The sequence below is a fragment of the Panthera onca genome, chromosome C1, assembly GCF_046562875.1.
Source record: "Panthera onca isolate mPanOnc1 chromosome C1, mPanOnc1 haplotype 2, whole genome shotgun sequence".
NCBI lineage: Eukaryota > Metazoa > Chordata > Mammalia > Carnivora > Felidae > Panthera > Panthera onca.
In genome coordinates this window covers 149,114,861-149,137,273 of record NC_138346.1, presented here as the reverse complement: position 1 = coordinate 149,137,273, position 22,413 = coordinate 149,114,861, and the positions used below count along the sequence as shown (strand labels likewise).

Below are 22,413 nucleotides of genomic sequence, written 5' to 3'. Positions count from 1 at the left end.
TTAAGAACTGGGTTAGAATCCTGGCAAAGTCACTTGATAGTTATGTGACAGCAATAACTAAACCATCTGTAAAATGGAGATAATCCTTAGCTTATAATGCTCTTGTGGAGATAAAGTGAGATATGTGTAAGACATTTACTATACATAGTACTGTACTACTTGACACTCTAGTACACTAACAAATACAGCTATTATTAACATCCTTTTGAAATGGACAGATCATTTCTTGTGCAAGAAACAAGATGACTTTTTAAATAACTTTCTTAGAGGCCAACAATTCTACCTATGTTATTCTTGCTAAATAATAACTGAGAAAAGAAAAATATTTAGGTTTGTCTTTATACTTTAAAGTGTCTTAATTGAAAAGAAATCTTTATTCCCTAAAGGAAAATAAATCCTATGACTGTATGTCAAAATTTATTGTCAAGACCATGCATTCTGCATTTTTTTCATTATCTTAAAAAAATTATAGGAGGATTATAAAGTTTGAATGCTCTATTGATCTTGATTAATCTAAAATTCATGGTAAATATCTAGGAAATTTTATAATAAAACCACACCCAACAAACCTTATTTAATGCATTTAAGCCTCAGTGGTAGTTTTTAACACCTGTCACAAATACAATGTCCTCCACAAATATGTGCAGTTAAAACAGATCATGGTGGGGGTGATGCGGAAGATGGCGGCGTAGGAGGACGCTGGGCTCACCGCGCGTCCTGCTGATCACTTAGATTCCACCTACACCTGCCTAAAGAACCCAGAAAACCACCAGAGGATTAGCAGAACGGAGTCTCCGGAGCCAAGCGCAGATGAGAGGCCCACGGAAGAGGGTAGGAAGGGCAGCGAGGCTGTGCGCGCTCCATGGACTGGCGGGAGGGAGCCGGAGCGGAGGGGCAGCCCGCTGGCCAAGCAGAGCCCCCGAGTCTGGCTGGCAAAAGCGGAGGGGCCTGACGGACTGTGTTCTGACAGCAAGCGCGACTTAGTGTCTGGGAGGTCATAAGTTAACAGCTCTGCTCGGAAAGCGGGAAGGCCGGAGGTCAAAGGGAGGGAGAGCTGCTGAGCCCCCCAGACGACAGAGCTCAGTTTGGTGGGGAACAAAGGTGCTCACCAGCGCCATCTCCCTCGCCCATCCCCCAGCCAAAATCCCAAAGGGAACCAGTTCCTGCCAGGGAACTCGCTCGCTCCGAGCAAGCACCCAACTCTGTGCTTATGCAGAGCCAAACCTCCGGCAGCGGATCTGACTCCCTCCCACTGCCACAGGGCCCCTCCTGAAGTGGATCACCTAAGGAGAAGCGAGCTAAGCCTGCCCCTCCTGCTCCCGTGCACCTTGCCTACCCACCCCAGCTAATACGCCAGATCCCCAGCACCACAAGCCTGGCAGTGTGCAAGTAGCCCAGATGGGCCACGCCACCCCACAGTGAATCCCGCCCCTAGGAGAGGGGAAGAGAAGGCACACACCAGTCTGACTGTGGCCCCAGCAGTGGGCTGAGGGCAGACATCAGGTCGGACTGCGGCCCCGCCCACCAACTCCAGTTATACACCACAGCACAGGGGAAGTGCCCTGCAGGTCCTCACCACTCCAGGGACTATCCAAAATGACCAAACAGAAGAATTCCCCTCAGAAGAATCTCCAGGAAATAACAACAGCTAATGAACTGATCAAAAAGGATTTAAATGATATAACAGAAAGTGAATTTAGAATAATAGTCAAAAAATTAATCACTGGGCTTGAAAACAGTATAGAGGACAGCAGAGAATCCCTTGCTACAGAGATCAAGGGACTAAGGAACAGTCACGAGGAGCTGAAAAACGCTTTAAACGAAACGCAAAACAAAATGGAAACCACGACAGCTCGGCTTGAAGAGGCAGAGGAGAGACTAGGTGAACTAGAAGATAAAGTAATGGAAAAAGAGGAAGCTGAGAAAAAGAGAGATAAAAAAATCCAGGAGTATGAGGGGAAAATTAGAGAACTAAGTGATACACTAAAAAGAAATAATATACGTATAATTGGTATCCCAGAGGAGGAAGAGAGAGGGAAAGGTGCTGAAGGGGTACTTGAAGAAATAATAGCTGAGAACTTCCCTGAACTGGGGAAGGAAAAAGGCATTGAAATCCAAGAGGCACAGAGAACTCCCTTCAGATGTAACTTGAATTGATCTTCTGCACGACATATCATAGTCAAACTGGCAAAATACAAGGATAAAGAGAAAATTCTGAAAGCAGCAAGGGATAAACGTGCCCTCACATATAAAGGGAGACCTATAAGACTTGTGACTGATCTCTCTTTTGAAACTTGGCAGGCCAGAAAGGATTGGCACGATATCTTCAGTGTGCTAAACAGAAAAAATATGCAGCTGAGAATCCTTTATCCAGCAAGTATGTCATTTAGAATAGAAGGAGAGATAAAGGTCTTCCCAAACAAACAAAAACTAAAGGAATTTGTCACCACTAAACCAGCCCTACAAGAGATCCTAAGGGGGATCCTGTGAGACAAAGTACCAGAGACATCACTACAAGCATAAAACATACAGACATCACAATGACTCTAAACCCGTATCTTTCTATAATAACACTGAATGTAAATGGATTAAATGCACCAACCAAAAGACATAGGGTATCAGAATGGATAAAAAAAACAAGACCCATCTATTTGCTGTCTACAAGAGACTCATTTTAGACCTGAGGACACCTTTAGATTGAGAGTGAGGGGATGGGGAACTATTTATCATGCTACTGGCAGCCAAAAGAAAGCTGGAGTAGCCATACTTATATCAGACAAACTAGACTTTAAATTAAAGGCTGTAACAAGAGATGAAGAAGGGCATTATATAATAATTACAGGGTCTATCCATCAGGAAGAGCTAACAATTATAAATGTCTATGCACCGAATACCGGAGCCCCCAAATATATAAAACAATTACTCATAAACATAAGCAACCTTATTGATAAGAATGTGGTAATTGCAGGGGACTTTAATACTCCACTTACAGAAATGGATAGATCATCTAGACACACGGTCATTAAAGAAACAAGGACCCTGAATGACACATTGAATCAGATGGACTTGACAGATATATTTAGAACTCTGCATCCCAAAGCAACAGAATATACTTTCTTCTCGAGTGCACATGGAACATTCTCCAAGATAGATCATATACTGGGTCACAAAACAGCCCTTCATAAGTTTACAAGAATTGAAATTATACCATGCATACTTTCAGACCACAATGCTATGAAGCTTGAAATCAACCACAGGAAAGTCTGGAAAACCTCCAAAAGCATGGAGGTTAAAGAACACCCTACTAACGAATGAGTGGGTCAACCAGGCAATTAGAGAAGAAATTAAAAAATATATGGAAACAAACGAAAATGAAAATACAACAATCCAAATGCTTTGGGACGCAGCGAAGGCAGTCCTGAGAGGAAAATACATTACAATCCAGGCCTATCTCAAGAAACAAGAAAAATCCCAAATACAAAATCTAACAGCACACCTAAAGGAAATAGAAGCAGAACAGCAAAGGCAGCCTAAACCCAGCAGAAGAAGAGAAAGAATAAAGATCAGGGCAGAAATAAACAATATAGAATCTAAAAAAACTGTAGAGCAGATCAATGAAACCAAGAGTTGGTTTTTTGAAAAAATAAACAAAATTGACAAATCTCTAGCCAGGCTTCTCAAAAAGAAAAGGGAGATGACCCAAATAGATAAAATCATGAATGAATATGGAATTATTACAACCAATCCCTCAGAGATACAAACAATTATCAGGGAATACTATGAAAAATTATATGCCAACAAATTGGACAACCTGGAAGAAATGGACAAATTCCTAAACACCCACACTCTTCCAAAACTCAATCAGGAGGAAATAGAAAGCTTGAACAGACCCATAACCAGTGAAGAAGTTGAATCGGTTATCAAAAATCTCCCAACAAATAAGAGTCCAGGACCGGATGGCTTCCCAGGGGAGTTCTACCAGACGTTTAAAGCAGAGATAATACCTATCCTTCTCAAGCTATTCCAAGAAATAGAAAGGGAAGGAAAACTTCCAGACTCATTCTATGAAGCCAGTATTACTTTGGTTCCTAAACCAGACAGAGACCCAGTAAAAAGAGAACTACAGGCCAATATCCCTGATGAATATGGATGCAAAAATTCTCAATAAGATACTAGCAAATCGAATTCAACAGCATATAAAAAGAATTATTCACCATGATCAAGTGGGATTCATTCCTGGGATGCAGGGCTGGTTCAACATTCGCAAATCGATCAACGTGATACATCACATTAATAAAAAAAAAGAGAAGAACCATATGATCCTGTCAATCGATGCAGAAAAGGCCTTTGACAAAATCCAGCACCCTTTCTTAATAAAAACCCTTGAGAAATTCGGGATAGAAGGAACATACTTAAAGATCATAAAAGCCATTTATGAAAAGCCCACAGCTAACATCATCCTCAATGGGGAAAAACTGAGAGCTTTCTCCCTGAGATCAGGAACACGACAGGGATGCCCACTCTCACTGCTGTTGTTTAATATAGTGTTGGAAGTTCTAGCATCAGCAATCAGACAACAAAAGGAAATCAAAGGCATCAAAATTGGCAAAGATGAAGTCAAGCTTTCGCTTTTTGCAGATGACATGATATTATACATGGAAAATCCGATAGACTCCACCAAAAGTCTGCTAGAACTGATACATGAATTCAGCAAAGTTGCAGGATACAAAATCAATGTACAGAAATCAGTTGCATTCTTATACACTAACAATGAAGCAACAGAAAGACAAATAAAGAAACTGATCCCATTCACAATTGCACCAAGAAGCATAAAATACCTAGGAATAAATCTAACCAAAGATGTAAAAGATCTGTATGCTGAAAGCTATAGAAAGCTTATGCAGGTAATTGAAGAAGATATAAAGAAATGGAAAAACATTCCGTGCTCATGGATTGGAAGAATAAATATTGTCAAAATGTCAATACTACCCAAAGCTATCTACACATTCAATGCAATCCCAATCAAAATTGCACCAGCATTCTTCTCAAAACTAGAACAAGCAATCCTAAAATTCATATGGAACCACAAAAGGCCCCGAATAGCCAAAGTAATTTTGAAGAAGACCAAAGCAGGAGGCATCACAATCCCAGACTTTAGCCTCTACTACAACGCTGTCATCATCAAGACAGCATGGTATTGGCACAAAAACAGACACATAGACCAATGGAATAGAATAGAAACCCCAGAACTAGACCCACAAACGTATGGCCAACTCATCTTTGACAAAGCAGGAAAGAACATCCAATGGAAAAAAGACAGTCTCTTTAACAAATGGTGCTGGGAGAACTGGACAGCAACATGCAGAAGGTTGAAACTAGACCACTTTCTCACACCATTCACAAAAATAAACTCAAAATGGATAAAGGACCTGAATGTGAGACAGGAAACCATCAAAACCTTAGAGGAGAAAGCAGGAAAGGACCTCTCTGACCTCAGCCGTAGCAATCTCTTACTCGGCACATCCCCAGAGGCAAGGGAATTAAAAGCAAAAGTGAATTACTGGGACCTTATGAAGATAAAAAGTTTCTGCACAGTAAAGGAAACAACGAACAAAACTAAAAGGCAACCAACGGAATGGGAAAAGATATTTGCAAATGACATATCGGACAAAGGGCTAGTATCCAAAATCTATAAAGAGCTCACCAAACTCCACACCTGAAAAACAAATAACCCAGTGAAGAAATGGGCAGAAAACATGAATAGACACTTCTCTAAAGAAGACATCCGGATGGCCAACAGGCACATGAAAAGATGTTCAACGTCGCTCCTTATCAGGGAAATACAAATCAAAACCACACTCAGATATCACCTCACGCCAGTCAGAGTGGCCAAAATGAAGAAATCAGGAGACTATAGATGCTGGAGAGGATGTGGAGAAACGGGAACCCTCTTGCACTGTTGGTGGGAATGCAAATTGGTGCAGCCGCTCTGGAAAGCAGTGTGGAGGTTCCTCAGAAAATTAAAAATAGACCTACCCTATGACCCAGCAATAGCACTGCTAGGAATTTACCCAAGGGATACAGGAGTACTGATGCATAGGGGCACTTGTACCCCAATGTTTATAGCAGCACTCTCAACAATAGCCAAATTATGGAAAGAGCCTAAATGTCCATCAACTGATGAATGGATAAAGAAATTGTGGTTTATATACACAATGGAATACTATGTGGCAATGAGAAAGAATGAAATATGGCCTTTTGTCGCAATGTGGATGGAAGTGGAGAGTGTGATGCTAAGTGAAATAAGCCATACAGAGAAAGACAGATACCATATGGTTTCACTCTTATTTGGATCCTGAGAAACTTAACAGAAACCCATGGGGGAGGGGAAGGAAAAAAAAAAAAAAGAGGTTAGAGTGGGAGAGAGCCAAAGCATAAGAGACTGTTAAAAACTGAGAACAAACTGAGGGTTGATGGGGGGTGGGAGGGAGAGGAGTGTGGGGGATGGGTATTGAGGAGGGCACTTTTTGGGATGAGCACTGGGTGTTGTATGGAAACCAATTTGACAATAAATTTCATATATTGGAAAAAAAAACAGATCATGGTCAGTATGGGATATTTTGGACATAGTTATTAAATTATTAAATTAAATATGAATTAAAGAGTAGTATTCCAGTTTATAATATTAAGTCCTCAAGAGGCTTAATTAGTTGCTTGCAAATTAAAGTAGGGCTTTTTAAAATTCCCTCATATATGGCTACATAAAAATATTTTATTGGTGAATAGTTATGAATAGTCAAAATTATATCCACACTACCAAATATAATAAAACTTGAGATTCAAATTTCTTATCTATCCTAGATCATTTTACCAAAACACATATTCATGTGTCAACACTAAAAAATACAGTTTTTAACCTTGAGACAATAATAATTTCTATTTAATACAAAGTTTTTCATTTTCTCAAATATTTCTCCTCTCTATACATGTACACTTTACCAAGTCAATTAAATCAAATGCTTTACACTATCTCTATCTTTATCCCTCTTCCATATTGGTTATTTGTTTGAGTACTGAATTACTACTGACCAAGTTAGGGAAAGGAGGAGGAGAATAAAGCCATGTGGAAATCCCCCTCCCATGTTCTCTATCTTCTTTCATATTGTACAGATGAGGCTGTTGGCAGGACTGAAAGCTCCCTGGAACTTCAGCCTTATGAAGAAATGTGAGCTGGGCCCTTTTAGCTCCTTTAACCTTTTACTAGTCTAAATATTCCTAAAGTTTCCAAATAAAGCTTGGAAGGCTAGGAAATCACAAATTTAAAAACAAACCTAATTTCTTTAGAAGTGGTCTTTTTCTCTCGTTGTTACACATCTAGTTGACAGAATTACAAAAGCAGCAAGAGAGAAACAGCTTGTTATATACACGGAAACTCCCCTAAGACTATCAGCAGATTTTTCAGCAGAAACTTTCCAAGCCAAAAGGCAGAGACATAATATATCCAAACTGCTGAAAGGCAAAAAACCAACCAAGAATACTCTACTAGTAAGATTATCATTCAGAATCAAAGCAAAGATAAAGAGTTTTCCAGACAAGCAAAAGCCAAAGGAGTTCATTACTACTAAAGTAGCCTTACAAGAAATATGAAAAGTACTTCTTTAAGTTGAAAAGAAAGAGCATTAATTAATAGCACGAAAACATATGAAAGTGTAAATCTCACTAGTAAAGGTCAATATACAGCAAGGTAGTAGATTATTATAAAACTACTATGAAGGTTAAAAGACAAAAGTAGTAAAACTAACCATAATAGTTAAGGGACACACAATAAAAAGAGATGTAAAATGTGATGTCAGAAAAATAAAATAAAATGTGGGAGGTAGTAAAAATGTAGACTTTTAGAATTTGACCAAATTTAAGTTGCTGTCAACTTAAAATAAACCATTATGTGTATACGTATATGATGTTAAATGTGAGCCTTATGTTATCCAAAAAGCAAAATCCTATACTAGACATACAAAAGACAATAAGAAAGGAATCTAAGCACAATACTAAATAAAGTCATAAAAACACAGGGTAAGAGAGCAAGAGAAAGGAACAGAGAAGAACTACAAAACATCCAGAAAACAATGAACAATAGGCAACAAATACATACCTACCAATAATTATTTTCAATGTAAATGGACTAAATATTCCAATCAAAAGACATAGAGCAGTTGAATGGATAAATAAACAAGACCAATCTATGTGCTGCCTATAAGAGATTCACCTCAGGTCTAAAGATGCACATGGGTTGAAAGTAAAAGGAATGCAAATGCAAATGAAAAGAAAGTTGGAATAGTAATACCTATATAAGACAAAACAGACTTTAAAACAAAGACTGTAGGTGTACCTGGGTGGCTCAGTTGGTTAAGTGGCCAACTCTTGATTTCAGTTCAGGTCATGATCTCATCATTCATGAGTTTGAGCTCTGCATTGGGCTCTGCACTCACAGTGCAGAACCTGTATTGGAACTTCTGTCTGTCTCTTTCTGGCCCCCTCCCTCTCATGCTTTCTCTCTCTCTCTCTCAAAAATAAACATTAACAAAATTTAAAAATTAAAACAAAGACTGTAACAAAAGAATAGCATTACATAGTGATAAAAGGGTCAATCCAAGAAGAGTATATAACATTCATAAATATTTATGCACCCAACATAGTAGCACCTGAATTTATAAAGCAAATATTAACAGACAAAAAGGGAGCAATTGATAGTAATGCAATAATAGCAGGAAACTTTAATATATCACTTACATCAATGGATATATCATTCAGACAGAAAATTAATAAGGAAACATTGGCCTTAAAAAACACATTAAATCACAGGGACTTAATAGATGTATACAGAACATTTCATCTAAAAAATGTGAACTACATATTCTTTTCAAGTGCATGTGGAACATTCCCCAGGACAGGTCACTTGTTAGACTATAAAATAGGTTTCATAAATTCAAGAAGATTGAAATCATGTCAAACTTCTTTTCTGACTATAACAACATGAAATTAGAAATCAATCACAAGGAAATGAGAAAAACACAAACACATAGAGACTAAACAACATGATACTAGACCTCCAATGGGTCAACAAATAAATCAAAGAGGAAATAAAAAAATACCTTGAGACAAATGAAAACAGAAATCTTTGAAATAACTCTCCAAAATCTATGGAGCACAGCAAGAGCAGTTCTGAGAGGGAAGTCCATAGCAATACAGGATTACCACAAGAAACAGGAAAAATCCCAAATAAACAATCTACATTTATACCTGACAGAACTAGAAAATAAACAATGAAAGTCCAAAGCTAACAGAAGGAAAGAAACATTAAAGATCAGAGTGGAAATAAATGAAGTAGAGAAAACAATAAAAAGATCAATGAAACTAAAAGCTGGTTCTTTGAAAAGATAAAAAAAAATTGATAAATCTCTAGTAAGACTCATCATAAAAAGAGAGAGAGAGAGGGCCCAAATGAAATCAGAATAAAAGAGGAGAAGTTACAACTGACAATACAAAAATAGGAAGAATCGTAAGAGACTACCACAATTATACACCAACAAATCGGAAAACTTAGAAGAAATAGATATTCCTAGGAACACACAACCTTCCAAGAAATAAAAAAAAATGTTAATAGACTGAATTAAAAGTGATAAAATTAAATCAGTAATTTAAAAACTCCCCAACTAACAAAAGTCTAGGACTAAGTGGTTACATAGGTGAATTTGACCAAACATTTAAATAAAAGTTAGTACCTATCCTTCTCAAATTATTCCAAAAAAATAAAGAGGAAGGAATACTTCCAAATCCATTTTACAAGGCCTGCAGTACTCTGATACCAAAACTAGACAGAAACAACACAAAAGAGAAACTTATAGGCCAATAAACCTGATGAATAGCATTGCAAAAATCCTCAACAAAGTATTAGCAAACTGAATTCAACAATACATTAAAAGAATCATACACCACGATCAGTAGAATTTATTCAAGGAATGCAAGGATGGTCAACATCCATAAATCAATTATGTAATACACTATGTCACCAAAACAAAGAATAAAAATAATATGATCATCTCAATGGATGCAGAAAATCGTTTAACAAAATTCAGCATCTACTTTTGATAAAAACTCTCAACAAAGTGAGTATAGAAGGAATATATATATATATATATATATATATATATATATATATATATAATGGCCAATATAACAAAGGCCATTTATGACAAACCCATAGCTAACATCATACTCAATGGTAAAAAGCTGCAAGATTTTCCTTTAAGATCAGGAATAAGGCAGGGATGCCCATTCATACCACTTTTACTCAAAACAGTACTAGAAATCCTGGTCAGAAGAGTCAGGTAAGAAAAAGAAATAAAAGTATCCACAATGGGAAGGAAGAAGTAAAACTGTCACTATTTGAATATGACTCGATACTGTATACAGCAAACCCTACAGATGCTACCAAAAATCTATTAGAACTAATAAATGGATTCAATAAAGTCGCAGGATACAAAATTAAGGTACAGAAATCTATTGCATTTATATAAACTAATGACAAGCTATCAGAAAAATTAAGAAAACACTCCCATTTATAATAGCATCAAAAAGAATAAAAGACCTAGAAATATACTTAACCAAGAAGTGAATGGCCTGTCCTCTGAAAAGCATAAGACATTGTTGAAAGAAATTAAAGACAACCCATATAATAGAAAAGGTTTTTCTGCTCATGGATTGGAAGATTTAATATTGTTAAAATTTCCATGCTATCCAAAGCAACCCACAGATTCACTGCAATCCCTATCAAAATACCAATGGCATATTTCACAGAACTAGAAGGAAGAATCCCATAATTTGTATGGAACCACAAAAGATGGTGAATATCCAAACCGTCTTGAGAAAGAAGAACAAAGCTAGAGATACTAAGCCCTCTGATTCCCTTTCTATCTTATTTTTCCTTCCCTTCCCTTCCCTTATGTTCATCTAGTTTTGTTTTTTCTTAAGTTCCACATATGAGCGAAATTGTATGGTGTCTGTCTTTCTCTGACTGACTTATTTCACTTAGTATACCCATTGGAGGCAAATCATCCCTGTTGGAGGCAAACCACAAGAGACTCTTAAATACGGAGAGGAAACTGAGGGTTCCTGGAGGGGTGTTAGGCTAAATGGGTGATGGGCACTTGTTGGGATGAGCTCTGGGTGTTATATGTAAGTGATGAATCATTAAATTATATTCCTGGAATCATTATTACACTATATGTTAACTAACCTGGATTTAAATAAATAAATAAATAAAAAATAAATTCTCTGATTTCAAACTACACTACAAAGCTATGGTAATCAAAACAGTATGGTACTTGCATAAACAGACATACAGATCAATAGAATAGAGGACCAAAAGAACAACCAAACATGAAAACAATTCCTGATTACCTTGAAATAAGTTGTACAGTTTATTAAACGCAGCCGAGAAAGTTCAAAATATCCAGACATGTTCTGATATTCCTAAAGTCTTCTTTTACCCATTCACTGAGATTTGAGATTAGAAAACACTCTTTCTCTTTGTCTCTCCATATATATATATATATATATATATATATATATATATATATACACACACACACACACACATATATATATGTATATATGTGTATATATATAACCAAAATAAGAATGACCATATATATATACACATATACATATATGTATATGTGTATATATATAACCAAAATAAGAATGTATGTTTGTTGTGTTTGTTTTTTTTTTACCTTAGATCCTTCAGGGCCATTTTGTCCAGGAATCCCAATATCTCCTGGAAAACCCTAGGGAACATAAAAAATATAGAGAGTTTACTCAATCGCCATTACTGTAATTCTAGTAAGCATTTGAAAATTTCCTTTGCCATTCTTTCATGCCCAGTTAAAGTAATTTATACTGCTCAAAAAGTTAATATTAAAGGTTAATTATTGCACAGTTGTTTAACACTGGAATACAGAACTGACAAAGTGTTACGTCCCTTCTAAGAACTCTCACGCCATCTTGGAGTCCTGCAAGGTCACTTAATGTAGTGTTTTGACTTCTATTATTTTCCTCATCAGACTGTAAACTTCCTTGAAGCAGTTTTATGTCTTAAGAACTATTATATTCTCAGCAACTATTATATTCTTGACAACCTGGCACATAGTAAGTGCTAAAAAAAGTTATTTTGTTGTTGTTGTCATTGTTGAGTGACTGATTTGCTTCTTTTGGGGAAAAAAAAAAGACATGTCTGATGGCTACTTCTGGCCCCTGGGCACTGGCTTACAACCACTGGTTCAGAATATCCCTATGGATAATTCATAGTTCCTGTCCATCCTCCAGACGAGTCTGAAACATCTTCTCATTCCAGGAAGCAAAAAGACTATAAAAGGTATCAAATCTAGAGTTATGTGAAGAGCTCTGAGGGAGCTTGAAGAGGATCCCACTAGGCAGATATGGGATAATACGAACTTCAATAAGGATAAGAATTGCAATGGATTGAAACATATCAAATATTTTTGCTATTCATAAGTTCATAATGATACAACAATTAAAGAACTGCCCTCTTTTAGAGGATTAAAGGAAGCCAACTCATTATTTTGAAAACTGGTAAAGAAAGGTGAAGAATCAAGCATTTACTCTACTTTTCCCATGTATACTGTGCCACTACTAACCAAACAGTAGACAAGGGGATCTATTCAGCCAACAAATAAAAAAGAAATGATACAGCAAAAATATCTGTATTTTGCAATCTTCTAATGATTTAATACATCTGGGCATTTGAGTCATCAACTGGTACTAACATCATTAAAACAAAGAGATAACTAGACATTATGTACTTTCTGATGAAAGAACACAGTATCACCTGTAGTCCCACCAAAAATAAATAAGCAAAACTGAATATGGTCAGGCCTCTCTATGTGACTACCCAGGTCACATGACTAGGGATCTTCAACAGCTAAATTGTAAGGGGGAAAAGGGAAATGAAAAGAGAGCTTGTAAGCTGAAAGACATAGCCATAAAATAAGCTTAAACTATAGTTTTAAAAGATGCATACTTGAGTGATAAACCATAAAAGAAAAAAGAACTGCTAACTTTTGGGAGGAGAGAAAGGCTTGTGGTTGTGTTTGATGTAACTATAAATGGGATTGTTTTCTTAATTTTCTCTTTCTCATAGCTCATTATTAGTGTACAGAAACATCGCCAATTTTTGTATATCAATTTTGTATACTTTCTTAATAGAAATAGTCTAATCAATTTTTATCAAAAAGCAGAAACTGAATTGGCTTTAAAAATAATAAGTGAAAACATGTCCTCTATTTTCAGACTTCTCACATCTGTTTACTGTACTGAGAAGAGTGACTCAGCATTCTCTCCAGTAAAACCAATGTTTTATTACTCTCTAATCACTAAAGGCTGGAGACAAATTCGCATGCATTTTTTACAGCAAAACCTGGGAATTAAAGTACTAGCAGATTCAATTAGTATCCTGGGAAATCATAAGGGTAAAATATGGTCATTCTTATTTTGGCAGTAGTTAGAAGTTTAGAAGCTAGAGTGTCCTAATATAGTTAAGTACATCATGATCTATGGCATATAGTGAGCACTTCAGTATTTATTTGATAAGAGTTATGAAGTCTCTGTTTTCTACTGAAATATACAGTCTTCCCAGTTAAAAATGGTAAATGGATAAACAATCCACGAATAAATAAATCCAAAGGGTAAGTTAATTATGGTATATCAGAAAATGAAACAACCTGGATGTGGCAACCTGGATGTAACTCCAACGTGTTATACTAAGTAAAAGAAGCCAGACCAAAAGAAAGTATACACTATATGAGTTCATTTATACAAAAACTTTAGAAAAATGCAAATTTATCTATAGTGACAAAAAGCGGATCACTGGTAGCCTAGAAAGGGTAGGGGCAGGAAGGTCAGAGAGAGGGATTACAAAATGTAAATAAGGAAATTGTTGAGTTTGACAGATATGTTGGCTATCTTGATCTTGGTGATGATTTTGTGTTATACATACACACAAAAAATGTGATTAAATCATGCAATTTAAATATATGCAGCTTACTTATGTCAAATATACCTCAATAAAGCTGTAACAACAACATAAAAGGTAATTGTGTTTTGGCAGGAAACAGTCTGTAATGATTTGAAGAACTCTAGAGAGAAAATATAATTTATTCATTGAACTTGTCCCCAGATCAAATCAGTGAAGTTCAGATTTTGGATTGTTTTGAAAGTAATATAGCATATTCAATTATAATAACTGGTTGAAAATAAAGTATATGTTTTGAGAAGTTTATACTTTCCTGATATTTTATAAAGTAGCTTTAAAATACTCTTGTTATAGACAATAGCATCACTTAGGGCACTTAACTCTCATAAAATTTTCAAATTTTCATTGATTTTTATACCCATTGTGCTTTAAATATACAATAACACAATACAGTTGACTTAAATTTATCTTCTTAGTAGTTTATAAGTCTGAACAAAGTAGAAATGAATACATTCTTAGAAAAACAGTCATATTAAAACAAGATGCAATTAATAAATCATTAAAGATAGGGCAACACATAAGTTATGGATTCCTAAAGGGCAAAGTTACTCAAAGCCTAGTCTGCTGTCAGCGTACTGTATATTCAATAAAAAGTCAATAGCTTAAATTAATGACTAAATTAACAATGAATTGTTTGAATACTTATATTTTTAATTTTGCAATTTCAAAGTTATTTTTTGTTTAAAAACAAACAAAAAACTACCCTCCCCAAAACCCAACTATCATAGCTTCTATGGATAGGATTGCAATTTTGCATATGCAAGCAAGAAAGAATGCAGCCAGAGGGAGAGAGGTTCTGTAGGGGAGCATTTCATTTGAGACATGGATCCAAAAAACAATCATAAGGTTTTATTCTTTAACATTTGTGGATGTACATGTCATGTCAGTAATATGGTGAGTCCAAGTAAAAAAGTAATAAAAAAAAAGGATTAAAATGGCCTTTGCTGAGTGAGAATAATCCATGCAAAAGTTAATGCCAAAAAAAATATTTGACAGGGCAGAAGTAATAAATTCACTTTCCCAGTAAACTATAGAAACTAAACTTTAGCACAGGGCAGCATGTAACTGCAGATTGAGGAACTGTTCTGTCTTCTGGGAAAACCACAAACAGAAAATATGCACTTCTGGAAAAATAAAGGCAAAATAAGAAATTCATCTAGGTATATGGCTTTCTTTCACTCTCTTTTGCTGTTTTAGAGTTAAAATACTGTGAAAAACAGTCTTTTTTCATTATGATATCATTGAAAATCTTTGCAAATGATTACTGCTATTCATATATTTTCGCTTTAGCCATTCTATATTTTTGAGTAGTAAATATAGCACAGCTGAATTCCATATATATGTAGCATGCTAAAAACTCAGCAGAGAAAATCCAGAAACAAAGACAATGAAAATTCCTTATAACACAAGGAATTCCTTATATACTCTCTGAATGACTTTTTAAATAAGACTTTAAACATTAGCAGTATGTTTGAAGTCACTCTTAAAAGAACCTACAAAGTCAATTGCAAAGTCCATTTTTATTTTACTGAAATCCACACAAAACCATACCAAACTTACAATTTTAAGATAAACAATTTCGATCATTGTTTGATCCTTAGGTTTGGATAACCTATGGTGACAAAAAGCAGGTCAGGGAAGGGAGGATCATGAGAAACAGAAAGGAAGTCACAAAGGTGAACAAAGAAATTTTGGGTTTTGATGGATGTGTTCACTATTTTGATTGCGGTGATGGTTTCATGAGTTATACATATGTCAGAAATTATCAAATTGTACAATTTAAATAAATATAGTTTGCTATATGTCAATTACACCTCAATAAAACTGTAAAGCAAAAAGTTAATTGATACTGGGTATTTTTAGATAATCACTGCCCTTTGGTAGACAACACTCTGCAATTATTTGAAGACCCTTAGAAAACTTGTCCCCAGATAAAAATCAGGTAAGCTCAGATTTCAAATTGTTTTGGAGGTAATAACATGACTAGGACTATGAATAACATGACTTACCTTTGGATAAGTATCATTTTAGGGTACTCCATTTCTATATGTGATTCATGTAGAATTATTATGAGTGTCTTTATTAATTAAAGAATATCAATTTATTCATTCAACATGTTACTATGTATCAGCCATTGTTCTTGGCATTGAACATATACTAGAGAACAAAAATATTCCTTGGTATCATAGAATGTATATTCTGGAGACTCTTTATGTCAGATTCTCCCTTTTTCAGTGTGTGTAAGTTTGTGGCAAGGGGTGGGAAGTTAGGTGATTTAAAAGCTGATTTATATTGTTATGAGGAACTGGTATATATTAATTTCCTACTTTTGTTCCAAATGCACAGCTATAGTCCTGGGCCACTCTATTTTGTTTCCTGTTCTTTCGTGTCTCCAAGTGGAATGAATATTGTGGCTACTTTGTTTCTTTCTAAAATTAATCTGATTATTTGACACTCACACCTATATTTAGGCCTCAGGTTAAAGAATGCACTTTACTCCAAAAACCTGGCCTTGGAGCTGTAAGCAATACTTGATCAATATATTAGCTTATCTTCCTTTGGAGAATGGAGAGTATATTTTCAACTGTGTGGGTGACTGTACTATGTTACTAGAGGCATTTTGAAAACTGTATAAGTGGGTGCAATGGTACATGTAGATACTGGGCATCAAAGATGTAACATGTAGAGGGCATCTTCTTTTTTATCTGCTCACCGTCTCTTTAGGAAAATACTCTTCCCCAATTTGCAGTCCATGTGCTTCTGGTCCCCATCCCAGTTTCCAGGGGTAAGTAAATAGCCCAAATCTTTCCAATTACAGTATTCCATCCCCATGAGTACTGTGATTGATTTAAAGATGATCATGTACTCCAAGTGAGATTGGCTGGAATCTACCTTAGAATATTTGCTGGAGCTATAAAGAAAGAAGAATGCTTTCTTTTTGCTAAGATTGCTAACTGTGAGGGAAATATAAGCCTAGAGTTGCCAAGGGCCATATTTTCCACAATGTGTTCCTGTGAATGAAGCTAACAGACATAAGTAAAGCTAATAAATGGAGAGTGTCTTGATTATATTCATCAAATTCCTGTGTTTGGCCAAATGTCTAGGCATAAATACTGCTGGATTTCCTGATTACATTAGCCAATCCTGAATTTTGCTTAAAACTGTTTGAGGTAGGGGAGCACCTGGGTGGCTCAGTTAGTTAAATGTCTGATTTCAACTCAGGTCATCATCACATCGTTCATGAGTTAGAGACCCAAATTAGGCTCTGCACTGACAGCGTGGAACTTGCTTGGGATTCTCTCTCTTGCCCTCTCTCTGCCCTTCCCCACTCACTCTCTTTTTCCCTCAAATAATAAATAAACTTAAAAAAAACTGTTTGAATTATGTTTTGTCATTTTTAATGGAAGTAGAATTGACTAAAAAACTGAATTATTTGTAGTTTTAAAATACACATAGCTTCCTTTTATACCTCTGCTGTAATACCCTTGCCCTCTGTTTCTATTTGATAAGTCGGAACTATTTCATCAAGTCTTTGCTCAAGCAACCATACTTCTTGGAAGTCTCCTTTAACTCACTGCCCCAGGTTCCTTCATCATATAATTGGTTGCCAACTCAAACATAACATGATCTGTGAAGCTTTTTCATGGTTTCCCTTAGCCAGAATCAGTAGCTTGTTCCTTTATATTCCTACAGCTCTGTTAATATGGCTATTTAATAGTGATCACACTATACTGTAATTAAGGGTTTGTTTCTTTATTCCAATAAAATGTGAGCTCATGGAGGAAAATAAATGTATCTTACTCATCTCTATATCTCTAATATTTAACTTAACATGTTGCTAGTGACAATTCTCCATGGTCTCTTGTATTTTTGCACATTATACAGACGAGATGTTAATTATTCATTGTTCCAATCTATATTTTCAGGGATTTTTGTATAGCAAAGATGGCTATAGAATCTCCCTCTGTAGCAAAAGGCAGGAATATCAACTTCCATATAATAATAATCTTTCTGGAATACATTTATTTTTTTAAATAACTGACCATTATAAAATATTCAGTTTCTCTAAGTTCAAAGTTCCTCTTATGTAATATAACCACTGCTTATGCAAATGTCATCTAGCCCTCTTTGCATCACCCTGCGAGAAGGCTCAGAAAATCAGAGCAAAAATACTGATACTCTGGACATTGCTATTGCTAAGAATAATAAACAGTCCTTTGTCTCTGTCCCATGAGTTTCGTGTCTTCTAATAGAATCTGTGAAACTCTCAGGCTAATTTGTTGGCTTGGATATAGGATAAAATTTCAGATTCTTCACAGTCTCTGACAGTTCTGATGATGAGAATGGGATACAAATGGAGACACAGCTTTCTGGAAGAGGAAGTGTGAGGGCCTTACCAGGTGATTAATGGGATTTGAGGAAAGTCCCTGGGAATAGGCAGTGAGCATGTTAACCAAATTTTATAGTGAACCAGGTAATAAATGGGTCTCCACTTTATTGCCTGCTAAGAGGAGCAACTTGGGGAGATGGGTGTAGGCCAAGTACTGGGAACCAGAAGTATTTTCAAAGACGGTTGCCTTAGTTGTTGCTAATTCTCCTTGGAGTGGAAAGACTTCCTCATCAACCTAGTAAACAGCCTCAGGCCCACCTCAATGTAACTACAGTAGTAAGTACTATTAGTGATAGCAACTAACAGTACTAAGATTCAACCTGGGTAGGCAGAAGATTCTGTCCCCTTTCAGACAGCAGTTATGGAAACTCCCACCTGAATTTGAAAGGACAGAAATTTGTGACCATTACTGGAAGCAACCAGGAAAATCAATAAAACTTTGGCTGGTTCACTTGAGAGATGAGGGGACGGGTTCCATATACAATACAAGAATTGTGATAATAAACTTGACTATCTAGCTACTAGAAGTCTCTGCCTTGATACCACTTTGAATCGAAGGACTTATGCAATTTGGCACCAACCTAGTTTTACAACCTTATCTATTACTCTATACCAACACATGGAATCTGCATCAGCTAGCCAGTTTCATTCATTATTCTGTAAATCCACAATGCATATTACCTAGGATCTGTTTATGTGATTTACCCTGCCTGGAATGCCCTCCCCTTTTCCTGCCATTTACTCATCAACAATCTAATTCAAGATCCATCTTTTCCATGAACCTGTCCCTGATCCTTCCATCTCATGTTAATCTCTCTCTACTAACACTGTACTATAATGCTACTTATTTAATTCTTACATGATGCCTTTACTGTTATCTAAAAGTATTTGTATATATCTTATTTATCCAAAATAGACTGTAAATTGACACAAATTATGAACAATATATTATTTTTGTGTGCATCCTATAGTGTTTACTATGCATAGCTTTGTACACAGTAGGAATATGAGAAATGATTTGTTATTGACTAATTCAACTGATTTCATCACATATTTCTTTCAGCACAAGTTTTTGAGTAACAACTAAAAACATAAAATTACTCAACTAAACCCAAGTGGTAAAAGATAACAAAGAAGTAACTAGTTTAATTAAAGCGAATTCATTTGGACTAAGATCGACCCAACTGGCCATAGGCTGGCTTATTCAAGTTAAGTCCACTGAGGTGCTAAAATGTACATTTAGAAGCATGACTTTACTTGATATGAGCAGACTCTCCAAATAAACTTCAGCATTTGACTCTAGGGAAGACCGCCCTAGTGGAAAAAGAGGACCCACTGGTTGGCCACTTCTAATATCTCTGTGATTAGTGGTCTCAGATCATTTTTCTAGTAAAACAATTGGCTCCACTTACCAAGAACATCGTCCAAAATTCAACTATTTGGCAATCTCAGTAGTCCATGGAGGTTAACAGCTGAATCAACAAACATTCTCACTACCAAGCTACCACATTTGAAGGTGGTTTGCTGCCAGAACTGGGAGGAAACATGGGACTAGTGCTCAAAACTGATGCTGCTATGCCGAAAGAGTGAAGATTCCTGTGTAGCACTTTCCATATGTTTTTGTTAAAAGCAAACAACTAGCATAGAAAAATATTTAACCTTATGTTTTAAAGTACATGAAATTTTATCTTGGGCCATCACTCATATTTACAATTCAGTGAATAGGTAAATGCAGATATATTTACTTCTCTGTCACTTTAACAATTTGCCTAGAATAAGCACAACATTAAGGAGAAAAAAGCTTTGAAGAGGTTTGAAGTGACATTTATTGAGATGATCTTTAATGATGAACAGTCTCTTCAATGTCAATGGCAAATAACTTGGCATTTACAACAAAAACTTAAGAGCACTTTGCTTTCACTGACTTTTATGAAGATCTGAGCTTCTGAACTAGCAAGAAATATTGTACTAGCAAGAAATATTGGCCAGTCTTGTCCTGTCGTATTGGCAGTACAGATGACAACTTGTATGGTATGATTAATTTGAGGAGTATCAAAGTTCCTAACCACCCACAGATTTTTTTCTGCTCACTAAATGACACCTCAAATTCTACAATTCAAGACTCATTACATTGGTTCCAGGTTTCTGTTTAGTGTTAAAATGTAAATATCCTTGAAAGGAGATTATGTTGAAGTTAGCTGTTCTGCTAACCATTTACTGCTTGAAATGAAATATATTTATCAGGTCTTTCTTCCATAAACAAGCTTTGATGGGAAAGGTAAATTATGGAAAGGAAAAGAGACACTGGTTATTTGAGATGGACAAGAACTCATGCTCAAGGGAAAGAACATAGGAGAAACCAGAGGTCATAGGAATTAAGTTTTTGGCTATTTTATAATTTTCTCTGGGGACTAAACTGATTCTAGATTATTTTATTATTATTCTGATTATTTTAAGAAAATAATTGATTTTTAATTTTTCATTTTATCAAACCGAATTAATCTTGATGTCCAGGAAAAAAGACAGATAGAGACAGTGGAAGTTTTGACACAGTTTGAATTGAATATTGATTTCTTGCATATAAATTCCTTTAAATCAAGACCAAATATAATTGACCTCAGCATTTTTTTAGTGAACATATTGAGAGATGATCTGTTGGAAAGGAAGAATTATAATTGGACTGTCTAAAGAAAAGCCTAAAAGGAAGAGATATTCCTATAGTTAGGTAGACCTTTGGGTTCTAAGGATCAGACAGTCATTCACATCTACACGACTGCCAATCATATTGTATGGAGAGAATGTCAGAGATTACTGCCACCATTAAAAATATAAAATATGTATATGTGGTGGTCTCTGTCAGAGTATTGTTTAATTCACGAGACTGGTGCCTACAAAAATCAGTTGGATTGTGGAGAATGACTATAGACTACCACAATCCCACTTGCAGCTGCTGTATCAGACATAATATTATTACTAACACAGATGACTAATGCCTTCTGTATTTGGTATGTAATCACTGATTTGATAAATGCATTCTTTCCCTTCATAATCAAAAGAAAGTTAAAAAAAAGAGTCTGCATTCAAGTGGGGCCCTTCCAATCTGGAAGTTATCAGCAGTCCATCTTCACAGAGACAGATAAGTATTTTATAAGAGTTTACTTTCCTTCCTTTAGAGCCTCAACTAGCCCAGTATCTAGAAAATTATGGATTGCCTATTCCACAGGCATGGAACCCCACAGAGAATAGTATCTGAACAAGATACCCTTTCTGTATCAAAGGAGGTACCAGAGTGTGCCTTCAGTGATTCATTGACCTTCACCTAATCTGTACCATCTAGAGGTAGCTAGTCTTACAAAACATTGGAACTGCCTTCTAAAGTTATAATTGAAGTGCTAACTTAAAGGAAACAATATAAAAGGAGTACCACCCTTTGGGATATAGAGTATTTTTTAAGTCAGAGACCTGTATATGGTGCTTTTGTCCACAATAGGAAGGATACGTGACTTTGGAAACCAAGGAATAGAAGTGGATGTCATCCTATTTACCATCACTCCCAGTGACATCTAGATTTTGTACTTTCTTTCCCCACAACCTTGGACTTTTCAGGGTTAGATATCCTGTTACCCAAAGGGGCTCTCTCTTGACAGGAGACAGAGCAAACATCCCACTAAGCTAAACATATGGCTGCCCACAGGGCACTTTGGACTTTTTATGATGAGGTATGGGCAAACAAAAAGAGGAGTCACCATATTGGCATGGTTAATTGACTCTGAAAAACGAAGAGGCAAGACTGCTTTTACACAAAAAGGGCAGAAAAGAATACACATGGAACTCAGGTGATACACTGGACATCTCTTAGAAGTGTTATCAAGAGTTCATATTCTTCAGTAATGAATATTAAGGTTATACC

At 35.9% G+C, this 22,413-nt stretch overlaps 1 protein-coding gene across 3 annotated transcripts in view; it reads right to left on the bottom strand.

Annotated features, from left to right (window-relative positions):
- The window catches only part of COL24A1 (collagen type XXIV alpha 1 chain), a 409,345-nt gene that overhangs the window by 244,924 nt on the left and 142,008 nt on the right, over window positions 1-22,413 (bottom strand). For all 3 annotated transcript variants that reach the window (XM_078451730.2, XM_078451731.2, XM_078451732.2), the window contains one exon: window positions 11,796-11,849. In XM_078451730.2, coding sequence (XP_078307856.1) covers window positions 11,796-11,849 — 54 coding nt within the window. The remainder of the gene's footprint in view (window positions 1-11,795; window positions 11,850-22,413) is intronic.